This window comes from Aphelocoma coerulescens, chromosome 1 (assembly GCF_041296385.1).
Source record: "Aphelocoma coerulescens isolate FSJ_1873_10779 chromosome 1, UR_Acoe_1.0, whole genome shotgun sequence".
Taxonomy (NCBI): Eukaryota; Metazoa; Chordata; class Aves; order Passeriformes; family Corvidae; genus Aphelocoma; species Aphelocoma coerulescens.
The window spans coordinates 32159406-32173058 of record NC_091013.1 but is presented as its reverse complement, the minus strand read 5'-3'; the positions used below and the strand labels follow the sequence as shown (position 1 = coordinate 32173058).

Below are 13653 nucleotides of genomic sequence, written 5' to 3'. Positions count from 1 at the left end.
TAATATTCTTAATCTGGAAAGCTGCTCTCAGTCCTACACATTCACTTGCTGTTGTATCTTTTTATTCATCCATATGCATTCACCTTCAATTTATTAAAGGAAACATCTCTTGTATGCTGAAATTCAAGCCCTGAAATCTAAGTCCAGTTTGCCAAACGGCACTTCTCCCAGCTCCTAAGACATCTCTCCTAAGTCTTGGAAATCAGAACGCATAATAGGCATTCAAAAATTGTCAGACCATCACTATGTACACATTAGAAGTATTATGCAATAAACAAGTAGTTCCAAAAAATGGTATGTTGAACTCCTACCATAAGCAATAGCATTGTCCCCAGAAGATCCTGACTTTATTGCAAGGCTGGTGAAATTCCCTCTGATCACATCACTTGCCTCAAGTGTAAATGATGATTCTGTCAGTTTCTGCTCTGGGCTGTGATGGACCATGTGCATGCATAAGAAACCATGGACATGAAGGTCTAGGTTCATTTTAAGTTCTACAGGACGTGGAACACACCTCCACATGGAAGTATGGTTTGCTAGGCTAGCTCTACTTGTAATTGGCATCAGTGGCAGCTCAGAGCCCAGAGTGCTGAGGCAGAAATGGAAGCAATGATAACAATAATGCTTCTGTTCCTCAGCACAGAAGTTCTAGAAGGACTTTGGTATTTCCTGTTCATTCCCAAAATACTCTGCATGAGCTAAGCTGGCTCCAGTTGATTAAATTACCCTAAATCTAAGTTTACTTTCTGTGGACTTTGGAAATTTCTGTTCATTTTCCCCAGTACCAACATCCTCCAGTGTGTCCCAGTCCTCCATTGCCCATATACCATAAACTTCCCCTAAATGCACAGCATGTATCAAACTGGCCCAAAATACAAAGAAAGGTACTTCCATCTTTAATGCCTTCAAAATAACCTTCAGTCTAGTTTTGAAAGTGATCAGAACTCCCTGCTAAATTCAAGTACTGTAACAACTGACCTGGTTCGAAATGTTCATTAGATAGACAGTTCCTCAGTTAACACTACATAAAGGAAATTAGAGTCTTATCTTCAGAAATCATCTTTCAGTGACAGGGCTTCTATACAGTGTAGACTGGCACGAGTTCTTTCACAGTCATCAGTCCTACAAGCAGGACGCTGGGCTGGCATGCCTATAGAGGCTGGCATTTTACCAGCCCTCCTTTGCTCCGTGCAGAAGCAGCAGTGACAAATGTTAACTCTAGAGAGGCAGGTGAAGGTTTGCAGCTGCTTGAGCTTTGAATATAGTCAGGCACTGTTTATAGTCACTTGAACAGTCATTCCCAGTTTCCTTCTCCAAAAATACATAAAGGCCAGCACAGCACCCCATACACAGCCCAGGTGAGAGTGGCACAGCTTCAGAATGGCTTGTACACAGCCAGCATTGCACACCTCAGTGCTCCAAAGAAAACCAGAAGTTATCTAGGAAAACATGGAATCTATGCGAAAATAATGATGAAATACTCACAGTCACTCCAAGCAAGTCTCTTAGATGGATTAGCAGTCATGACAGATCTCTTGACCAGCAGCTCCTCTTTGCTTTATTCTGAAACCCTGAGGAATCATTATGTTTTAAAAAAATTAAAATACTGCCATGCACAGGTCAATATGAACTGGAGACCAGCTCCACACACCCAGTCAATATAAACTGCAGAAGGATGAGATCAGGATTTTCCTCAAGCAAAAAAATATTACAAACTAAAAAGGATAGCTACTTCCCATCTCAAGAAAGGCCGAAGTCATATTTGACAGGGATCCACAAGCTCAAAAGTGGGAAATCAGGAAATTGGTAATATTGTTTCCCTTCCTTCACCCTTAATTATCATAAAAAAGAGCCAATACGCTAGAAAAATGAGTGTGGTGCTTTGGCCTGCTGTCAGCCAGTTGTATCATATTTTTTATTTTGCAGTATACCTTACCTTTGCTATAATTCTATTTATGACAAAACCTAGGAGTATCTGAGATGCAATTTTGTGAAGAGATTTATAACTTTGCCTAAGACTACAAGATGATTCACAAAGAAAAGGAATTATATGTGTGAATGTGGTATAAGGCCCAACTGTGAATAAGACAGCAGATGAACAGAAGACAAAACACCAGAGAAAGCAAGGTAGTATACACTAGCTGAGTGTATTGCTTTGAGACATCATGCTTTGCCATTGACTTGGTTTTTTCTTTTAATAAGATGAATGAATGAGGGATATTTATGAATCATTAGCAGGCCAGCTGTTAGCCATTGCCATCAAGCAGTTTTTCCCACAGGAAAAGCAAAAATGGGATAAAATATTTAACCCAAAGACTTCGCTTTCTCCCTCTTTCTTCACTGCAGAATAGAACATGCTATTTATTCCTCTTATACAGGTTTAAATACCCATGTGGAAACATATAAACCATTCCAGTCTTTGTCCTGCTCACAAAGAAAGACATGAACAGTGTGAAGGGCAGGGAGGACTTGAAAAAAGCAGGACTCTGTTCTGCACCCTAACACCCCAAGTGTTGTGCAGCACAACCCCCGACTAGTCTTGGCATCAGGGCATTAAAAGGAAGCCCTTGCCACAGGGGAGCCATGGCAGACAATGCCTATAGTGAAAGGCTACAGCAAGCCACAAGGCTTGTGCCATTTTTCTCTCCAAATGAAGAAAAGGTACCACGGTAATAGCTGAGACACAATTCAAGCAGCAGCCTGCATCAGAGAATGAATCCCAGGTGCTACCTCATTTTCCAGATGCCCAGGGGCATGGCAACAGGTTTTTCCTTGCCTTAGCCTCCAGCACCACCCCCAGTTCCTTGAACAACACCTGGATGTGAAATGCTAGCTCTGTATGAAAAGGAGCATTTGAAAGCAGATGGAAACCGTGAGTTTTACCTCAAGTCTTGGAAACAGCGAGCTCAAAAACAATGATAGCTGGGATAATCTTCAGCCCAAGATCTGAATCCAAACAGGTTATTTCCAAAACGTGAACCAGAGTTCTTCTGGGCACCTCTACCCTTTCCGCTCTGGCCAGTGTAAACAAAATGCTAAAGCCGTAACCCACCACCAGCTCAGAGTGTGTAACACATGTGCGGGTGGCAATGTTTGCTGAGGCCATTTCGCAGGGCTGCCCCAACAGGTGGGAATGCCTCGGGAAAGCCCACACACCTTACAGCCCAAGAAGCTGCCTCACACACCACCTGAAGGACTGAACCCCAGATGAAGGGACTGCAGGGGCCTGAAGTTAGTGGCTGCCCACTGCAGAAATGGAATAATGGAATCACAGAATGGGTCAGGTTGGAAGGGACCACAGTGGGTCATTTGCTCCAATCTCCCTGGTCAAGAAGGATCATCCCAGAGCACATTGCACAGGATTGTGTCCAGACAGTTCTTGAATATCTCCAGTGAGGGAGACTCCACAACCTTTCTGGACCATCATTTCCAGTGCCCAGTCACCCGCACAGTAAGTTTCTCTTCATATTCAGGTGGAACTTCCTCTGCATCAGTTTCTGCCCCTTGCCTCGTGTCCTGGGGATTCGCACCACTGAGAAGAGGTTGGCTCCCTCCCCCTGGCACCTCTTCCGCGCCCCCCCCCCCAACCCCGCTTTAGATATTTATACACTAATGAGGTCCCTTCTCAAACAGGGCAGAGGTGCTCCAGCAAAACCAAAGCGCGGTCTGAGGAAGAGCGGAGAGCGGGGCAAGGGCCAGGGTGAGTCCCGGCCGTGTCGCTCACCGGCGCTGCGCCCCAGCAGCGGCCACCTGAGGCGACCGGCCGTGTCCCCGTATACACCGCCCGGGAACGGGAGGTGAAGGGAAGCCGGGGCCTCTGGGGTGAAGGACCACGGCTCGGCGGCACACCCCTGCGCCGGGGCCGAGCTGCCGCTGCCCTGCGGCGAGACCGCGGCCGCCGCCTGCGCCGCCTCTTCTCCTCCCCCAGTGCGGCGGCGCCCGGCCGGCCGCCCTCACCTGCCTCGGCCGCGGCCTCACCGCCGCCTGCCCGGCCGCCCTCACTGCCGCTGTAGCCTGGAGACCGCGTCGTTGCTACGGCACGGCCCGGCCTCGCCTCACCCCGCGCCCCAACCGAGCGGTAGGAGGGACGCGCGAGGGCTGAGCTGCCCGAGGGCCGGCGGCACGGGCACGGGCGGCGCCGGGACCGCTGTTCCTCACCCTGCCACTGCCGCTGTCCTTGCCCCTGCTACTGCCCCTGCCACCGCCCGCACCCTGCCCCTTCCCCTGCCACTGCTGCCGCGGGGAAACCAATGCAGAATAAATTCATCCTCAACTGGCGCCGGCACAACGCCGTGCATTCATTTCTTGGGGAGCCAGAAATACGCGAGCCAACTTGGAGAGTTACAGAAATCTATATATAGCGGACTCTAGCCTTCTGGTGTTGTTAATTCTTAATTTAGGCTAAGCCGTTGACAATATTTATAACAAGAGCAGCCACGCATGTCCGTATTTAAGTCAGAGGAGCAATATACACTAGCTGGGGAGTTGCTGCCCTCACACAATCACAGAATTGGTCACGTTGGAAGGGACCACAGTGGGTCATCTGGTCCAACCTCCTAAAGCAGGGTCAGCACATTGCACGGAATTATGTCCAGATGGTTCTTGAATATCCCCAGCGAGGGAGATTCCACAACCTTACTGGACCATCTGTTCCAGTGCTCAGTCACCCCCACAGTAAAGATGTTCTTCCTCATATTCAGGTGGAACTTCTTGTGCATCAGTTTCTACTCCTTGCCTCGTGTCCTAGTGATTGGCACCACTGAGAAAAGCCTGGCTCCCTCCTCTTGGCATCCCCCCTTTAGATAATTATATGCATTAATGAGGTCCCCTTTCAGTCATCTCTTCGAGGCTGAACAGGCTCAACTCCTTCACGCTTCTCCTGGAGAAGCCAAAATAAAAGCTATTCTAGTGTAGTAAAACATATAAAAATATGTTCCCCATAAACCTGAACTTGGTATTAAAAAGATCCTGTTGATGTAAGATAACCAGAACCCCACGTTTTTATTTGCAGTATTTGGTCTGTAAATGTTTTTGAGTTCAGTTTCCAGATGAGAAACACATAGGGCTGAGATTTGCACTTTCCCTGTTTTGCTCTGGTTTACTATGCAATCACAGAGTAATAAACGATCTGTCATTTTATAGGATCAACGGATCAGTCATCTACATATTGATGTTCAGATGGAAACGCGCACCCATAGGCCATCCTGCAGCATGCCAAAGCTTTGGCTTCAACTCTATGGGATTATTAAACAGTGACAGGCAAGAAAAGTTCCTTATAAGGCATGTAGTTGGGATGGGAACCCGACTTTCTGGAGCTCCAGTTTCTCATATAGTTGGAACCAGGAGTTTAAAGACTAGCCGAGGCATGGCAAATAATTCGGAATTGCACAACTCTTTCCCTGAGGTATAGAAAAGGCATTTATTTCTCAGGCATGAAACAGTTTCCCATCATATAATTAAAAATAGCAGGTACTGAATGTTCTCAGGATCAGACACCATGACTGCCATAGCACAAGCTTCTGTGGACACCCATAGTTTTGGGGGAAAGCTTAAAAAGTTTCTCTTGAAAGTGTAAGTGCCATGGATTTATAAATAGGTGCCCAAAAATCAAATTAGTCAATCTCTTGATTTGTTATGCTGCTCCAGCAAAACTTTTTTCTCCAACGCTCAATATTCCTCACTCAGGTAATTTTTTATGCACTATCCAGAAAAGCTCACTATCCAGAAAATATTGTCATGTATAAATGTCTGGAAATGCAGTAATTACAAGTTTTTTTAAAGTGATTATGTGCGCTGAAACTTTCTCTGCATAGAGTGTGCCAGAAACCTTCACTCAAGGCTTGGCTGCGCTAAGTAAAATATGTTGCAAGAAAACATTCCTTAAAATGCTTTGAACTGCAGGGCTTATAGAACTGCCTGACACACCCAGGGGCAAAGGCTGACAAATGCAAAGCTACTTTTGATTCCCACGGGCTTTGTCTGTTTTCTCTTAGGTAAAATTCTTAGGAAAATAAAGTGGTCTCCACACATCTCATAAACATTGTTCATGTGGAAGCCCTGCCTTGGCCATTGCCCACTCTGCAACTCATGAAAACAAGGAATGTATTCTCCAGATGCTGCCTGCTGAATGAAGCAAGGATGAATAATAAAGGACGTCAGGGATCCAAATATCTTAGAAGCGGGAACTGACTCCTTGTCAATTGGGATGATAAAATTAAATCTGGAGCCATTCTGTCATCTGACCTTTAGGTTGAATGACAAAGTGATTTTGATGGGTAGAAATGTTATTATGTCATTGTAACCTGCATCCTGAGATTGCTTTATCAAGCATGACTTCATTCAGATTCGAGTACTTCAGCTATCAGTAAATATATTTGATCACTTTTTCTTATGGATTCAAATTGGTATTCTCAGCATTTTCTCTGTAGTGGTCCTTAGAATATGCAACTATTAGCTTGTGTTTTATGATGATTCCTTTTCAATCAAAACAGACATAATCCACTCTTTTTCTGTCTTTCATTTTAAAAACCCCCAACTCTTTAACATATCTTATTTCTTTTAGATAACTAAAACCACATTTAACATAAACTTGCAAAATTTCTTTATCCATGCAAAGCAGTGTATAAGGTGAATCTAATCTAACTGCTAATGTATTAAGAAAGAGACTGTCTCATGGTACACAGGATCAGTAGGTAAGGATACTCATGGCACTGATGCTTATGGCTATGATAGTACAAAGAATGAAGCTTCACCAGGAAGTTTAATGCTGTCACACATCCTTCCCCAGAGTGTCATGCTTCCTGTTGACTCCTTTCAAAGAGAAGCAGGGATCAGTTGCAAGGGATAAGGAAAAGAACACAAACAAGTTGGACTGAACCTGGGTTAATGCTGTCCTTACACATTGTTTACAGTGATTGTCTAAAAAAATCCCTGCATATACCTAAAAACAGTTAATCAGCACAGAATATATGAAGCATAAAAATATCATCAAAGAAGTAAAATAGTCCTTTCAAGTGTATGTTGTTCTCACCCCTCAAGAGCCTCCTAAAATTTTCTAAAAGCAAATTCTTCAGAGTATCTGAAAACCAGAGGTAAATCAGCCATAGAAGAGCTGCCCCTGCTGTCAGCAGTAGTATACTGGCATCAGTGTGGGATTTCACCTGTTCCTGCCTAGAAGTCAGGCAGTCAGGGCAGGACAGGGTATTGTGCAGAAGAGCAGGACAGAGCATGCTCAATCCCATCTATACAGTATTGCACTGTACATTTACCTGAAGAGAAGTATTTTAAGTTTATAAACATTCCTTAAAATTGCTCTTTCAGTTTTTAAGGTAAGTCCTTAAGTTTTGCTTTTCAGAACTGTGCAGCCTATAACTTGGGACCGACTTCAGTCCATGGGTACCTTAGTTTATCTGTTGTGAACTTAGAAGTAATCACTCTTTTGGGTGAGGATATTTTAGGGAGGTAGCATGAAATGAAAGAAACAGACACTGTGTCCTGAGGATGAATGGAGGCAGGGGGAAGGGCAAATGGGGATAAACTAAAATTTTAGAGAGGAAAGCGAGAGACAGGCAGGGAGCTAAGAATAATGTGACTGATGTGCAGTGGCAGGGAGGAGCAAGAATTCAAGCTGTAGAAGTGAGATCCACATTAAATACACTCGATAGGAAAATGGGAGAGGGCTTGACTGTCCTGGTGGAAGTGATGTGTATAGAGAGGCTTTTTACCTCTTGCCCCACCCACAATCTCCACAGCAAATAGGTCACACCAAATAAACAGTCCCATACTGTAGGAGCACTGAACTGGAGAAGGAAGGCACGGGAGTAGGAGGCTAATGTCACTGCACAAAGGTCTAATAAACTGTAATAGCTGTAGGACTAAACTGTTAGCCATAGAGTGATAATGAAAAGCTGGGCATCTCTTGTGAATATCTAGTGCCCATGTTTAAAATCCAGTTTCAGGCCTTGAGGAAAGAGAGAATTGTTTCCAACAGAAGCCAGCAAGTGGTTGTCCTCACCAGCCCACCCATGTTTTTAAGTTGTGCATGTCTCCTCTACTTAGTCATACACTGCTGCTTCCTGAATCTGCCAGTGCAGTCTTGCAAGAAGTATAGTTGCTGAATATGCATATACCATTCTGCAGTATTTTTTACTTTTATTTCTTCTTTTAAACTTTTCTTTGGATCTATACTTAACGAGAAGTGTTTTCAAACTGACAGAAGCAAATAGAAACTTCTCCATCCCTGTAAATGTCTGTCTTCCAGTCACCACATGTAGTATGACCAGGTATTAATGGAGGTGACCTTGTCACTGAAGAAGCAATACTACTTGGAACAGTACATAACAGATCAGTCAAAATTTAGAATTAAAAATTAATTAAAAGATCGCAGGGCTGCATGACCTTTGTTTTTAAGACAGGCACTGCACATCAAGGTTTGCCGCTCCCTGGTACCCACATGGTGTTTGTGTCTTCTGGAATGGAGGATGAAGGATACAAACACTGCTGATTCCTTATTGCCCTGGGTTGATATTGCCTTACCTAGATCACATGAATGTCTTTCCAGGTAGCCTGCTTGCACAAGCCCAAAAGCATGCTAGCAGGCACCATGCCAGTACTGGAGATACTATACTGAAAAGGAGTATGAGGCATAAGCTCCCTGGAAGCCCTTCCTGTCTTCCTCAGCAAATAAAGAAGAGGCTCTCACAGCTCTTGTTCTTCCCCAAGACCATTGTCAGTGATGTGCTTCTTTCGCGTTTTGAGTCACTCTTGTTTACAGCTTGTCTTTGAACGAAGGGGTTCTTTTAAAGAGGAGTAGAAAGAATGGTACTGATTTCTTGTTCCAGTGAGGAATTGTCTCATTATTTGCCATGACATTGTCCTATCTCTGTCTTCCCATCACAGGGTGATTCTAGTTAGTAAAAAGTCCCTGCCTACTTCTACTAACATCTGCCTGCTAATATCCTTCAGTCTGTGGACCCCCGGGACAGAGAATTGAAGCCCAGTAGTTTATCGAGAAATGAGGAATACCAATACAGGTAAAGGGGCTGGGAAGGTCAGAGAGCAAAAGTGGGAAGATAAGGTTGTTGGGTTTTTGTCCATGCTAGTACAACATGCAAACAACAGGAGACTAAGGTAGCTATTAATAACTCTAGTTTGGAAAACAGAAAAAATTAAATGTGTGAAAAGTGATGATCTGGAACAGACTTTAAGCTGGAGTATTGCTGGTACACAAGCAGCTTAAAAGATAGAGGTTAATTCACAAGGGAACAGACTGACCAAGAAGGTCCTGCCCATTCCTCTGTTCTTAGGAGTAGGGATGCTAAGTGCAAGATAGAAATGAAAGAGGATAATGAGGCATAAGTGGAGAGACAGGAGGAGTGAGAAAATCAATGGATGAATGCATGAGTAGATTAATTTGCACTGGAGGGGAAATTTTCAATGGAGTATTTGAAATAAGAGCATGTAAAACCCTTACTAAAATTTGCTTTGGGTTGAGACACTCATTTTGCACCATCATAAAAACACTGAATGTGGAGAGACATTTGGGGCACAGCTGTGACAGTTTACACTGAAGATGCTTCAATGCTAAATACACTAGGATAAGCCAAAGCTAAAAGTTCATTCTTTCAAGGCAAGATGGTGAGTGAACAATTTCCTCTAGTAAGGGAAGGTTTGGCTTATCATAAGGACTAGGGAGCAGCAGTGATAAAATTGTGCAGTGGTTTGTGCAAACCAACAGATTGACTTGTCTTCAAAAACACCAAAATCTCTCTGGCAGCATCACGTGTGAAAGGGTAGGGAGAGGTCATGTGTGACAAAGTTATCAAGATACCTCAGAGTCCCTGGGATTCCAGCCAGGTTGGAGGCAATTTTTTGATAATATCTAAAGGCTGTATTTAACTCAAAGGACATTGATTTATAATGATACAGTCTTCATGAAAGTCAGGTGGTTTTATTTATAAATATCTAGAGCCACACTGCACCCACTGTACTTTAGCTGTGCTGTGACCCTACTATTCATACTCAAATCAAATCATCAGTGAATGCACAAGGAATTCTGCCATTGTATTTTATTTTCTTAAATATGTGCCAGGGTGTTACATACATTTCTGTCACATCGTCTGCCTTCTGTAGAGAAATATGTGTTCCCTGGAAATCCTTGTTACAGTGACTAAGCTTATGAGATTAGGAAATGTTTGGAATGACTGAAAAAAGGATCAGTAATTGTTAAAAACTATTTTTATAAGAACCTGCCCAACTTGTATAGCAGATAACAGAGGATCTTCACTGCAACAGCAAACCAAAGTGGTTATGTTAAGATTTCTAGTCAAGCCTAGACAAGAAATACTGTAATATGGTTGTATTACTGCCAAAACTACAGACAGCAAGGATGGGGTAAGAGAAGCACCAACTGATGAAAATAAGGGCAAGACCCCAAAGTGATGGCTGCTGCAAAGGGGCACAGTGTGATAGTGAGCAACTGGCAGCCACAGATGAAAACAAGCACAACAGGAGGCAGAGGGGGGAATCAGAGGAATTGGAGCTGACCCAAAATATCCCACTACCATTCTGCAAGATATGTCGTTATGTAACAATAAATTCAACATTTTAATATACAAATGAAATCTACATCTGTAAGCTGCTCCAGTATAGACCAGGTTGGATATTTTATTGTGGACAACTATAAACCCAGCTTTTTCCATTTTAGGTAAAGTTGATGTAGACTTATCTCTTCATCCGCCATTAAATATACAGCTAAGGACAGTGCATCACCTTGAAAAATTATTTAAACTATTACTTTCTTTCATGCAGAGTATAGCATCATTACCAAAAGAGATAACTGGAGGTGAGAATTGCAGGTGGCATATTGCTGATCACTTAAGCCCACAAAAAAAAGGGTTTGCCTCATATGACTTCAGTCATCTGTGAAATGGGTGATTAATCAGAACCAGTCAGCTGCCCTCCTTGGCAAGTCACTGGAGAGGGATGAGTTAGCCATCTCCCCACACCCACGTGTGCTCTGGCTGCCCAGGCTGAGTGTGCCAGCTTGCACCTTTGCGAAGGAAGGGGTGCTTGCCGTCTCTCCAGTGTTAGAAATGGTGGGAATGATGGGCAGGTGTGGTCCCACCAGTGGGCTCCGATCTGTGCGAGGGGCCAAGGCAGACACACCTTCCTGTGTCTTGGTGAGAGAGGAGCCTGCTTTCAGAGCAGTGACCTGTGCTGCAGCAGCAGAGAGCTCGGCTGTTCACCGCGCTCCCGCCATTCGCGTCCGCACCACCCCTCCGTAGGGCAGCAGGGAAGATGGGAGCAAGGCTGTGTGAGGGCCTCGCAGCTCTGCCAAACCCGAGCTGCTGGGAGTTATGTGTCAAAACGAAGTCTCAAAGATGCTGCCTAAATCTTAAGCTGAGATTGCAAGGCTTGCTGATAAAAGGGGTTTAAAAAGATTTGTTTCTATTTGTAAATGTAGCATCAGCCCAACAACAATCACTGATTTATAAATATTGATCCTGTAAGCAACATTTATACCCAGTCACTGTGTTTATACTGAGACCTGTGTTTTGAACAATAAAATAATTACCTTCATTCATGCTAAGGGTTATTTGGCAAAAAGCAATATATTGTAGATGACAGTTCTTTACCTAGCAGGATGTATGCTGGACTGCTATTTCATTTAGAAGAAAATGGTGCATAATTTCCAAAATGTAAGATATAAAAGGGTTGGCTTTGTCTCATTGGCCGATAACTAGACTTTCACATTGTATGAGTTACAATAGATTCAACAGGAGACATTAAACCTATTCATGCTATATATTAAAGCATTTTACTGTCTTTTAACAATATAAAATAGGTTTGGTGTTGATAAAATCCTGCACAACATTTTGATAATACAGGAAAGAAATATGTTAAACAATTAAGACCTGTTTTTCACCTTTTAGTTTTCATATATTTCCTTACTACATTTGTGATGGACATGCTACTCAGAGTACTCTGAGGCAGAACTTTGTTTTTAAATAACTTCAGCTCTTTCCTCACTCTAAAGGATTTTAAAATATTTGACTACCATTGAGCTCGTTCAGAAGAGATCAGTAACCTCAGTACATTGTAATTATAGTCTAAGCACAATTAAGATAATAATTCTCAAGTCTAAATAATTCTTTACAGCATAGTTTCATAAATATTCTACAGAGTTATGAAATAATTAATAGATAACAACTTTCATTAAGTACTTGCTGACATTTTAATCCCAAGGTGTCACTAAGGGCAGGACCTGCCTCTCAGAGATAGTGCAATTGAGACACTGCCCAGGGGATTTATAACTTGGCCCTGGTTCCTCCTGCTGGATTGTCACAGGATGTCCATGAAAAGGACAGAGACATGCATCATTCTGTAGTAACCATGAAAGAAGCTGAATTTAGTGACATCTCCACCTATGGTCCTCCAGGTAAGGATTTTGAATGCAAGTGGGTTTGGAATAAGGAAAGAGCCAGAGAACTGAGTCTGGAGAGAATGTTTTATTATCATCAGGGAAGTGCATTTTGCAAAGGCTTCAAAAGGCAATTAATAGCATCAAGACAAAAAAAGAAAAAAAGAGATTGATTACGTCATGATTGAAGAACCTGCCGACTAGGCTTTTTGTTTCAATCAGTGCCTTTTGTTTCTTTTCACCCTGGCTGCCAGCTTCATCCCACGGAGCAGGAGCTGGGATGTCAGCTCACAGATGTCTCTCTCTATGGCTGGCAGGAGGTGCTGATACTGAGCTGAAATTGCCTTTGGGAAGCAGATGCATGGGTGTAATTATACTGATCAGTGGACTTTTGCCCCCCCCCCCCCACCCCCCCCCCCACTTTTCCCATCACTTCCATCTGCAGTACTTTTATTGTAAATGAAATAGTATTATGTCACATTAATTTTAATTTTCCATTCTATCCCCCACAGTTGGTGTGTGTCTTTGTAACTCAGGGCCCATTTTACAGATGACTCATGTAATAGTTAAAGTTACTAATTTGTTACAAGGCTGCCTGCAATCCCAGTTTTTACAGTGTTTCTACATTGTTCACAGACTTAAAATCTGGAGCCACTCATATTGCTTATTACTTGACCAAAATAATTGGAAATGTTAGTGTAACTATTGTTTTATAGGGCCCCAGGCCATGGCATTGCATGCTGAAGATTCAGTGGAGCCTCTTGTCCCATCTGGGTGGCTCAGAGCTTCCAAGCCAGCCTTTGTCTGGGCCAGGAAGTACCTTTCTTCATGAGCAGTCCCACAGGCTGTGGTGGAGCGACTCAGAAGTACATCCATGTCACATGAGTCAGGACACCAGAATGTGCCCCTTAGGTGCTAATTAAAGTCCACTTCACACACAGGAATATACTTCCAATTATCATAGTAGCCTTGGAATGCATTGTGGGATGTGGAGAAGAGCAGAAGCTATTGCAGAAAAAAAGTAATTGGAGCATTTAAATGACAAGGCCCTTGTGATTAGTCTGTGTCGTTGTATGAATTATCCCACAATACCTCAGATCCAGGTTCCAAAACAGATGCTCATGTGAAGGTTTTTCCAGGACTTCCAAGTCCTGGCTTCTCAACAGTCCAAAAATCTGAGGAAATCAGGCTTTTTTAGTTTTCTTCTCTTCAGCTTCCCACGTCACTGTATG

The 13653-nt window shown here is 43.3% G+C and overlaps 1 protein-coding gene across 1 annotated transcript in view; it reads right to left on the bottom strand.

Moving 5' to 3' along the window:
• Nucleotides 1-4049, bottom strand: part of VWA3B (von Willebrand factor A domain containing 3B) — a 62037-nt gene extending 57988 nt beyond the window's left edge. The window contains exons 1-2 of the mRNA XM_069029133.1: nt 3958-4049; nt 1486-1571 (exon numbers count right to left, since the gene is read on the bottom strand). Of these exons, the coding sequence (XP_068885234.1) occupies nt 1486-1525 (40 nt within the window). The 5' untranslated portion in view covers nt 1526-1571; nt 3958-4049. The remainder of the gene's footprint in view (nt 1-1485; nt 1572-3957) is intronic.
• Between the last annotated feature and the right edge of the window lie 9604 nt (nt 4050-13653).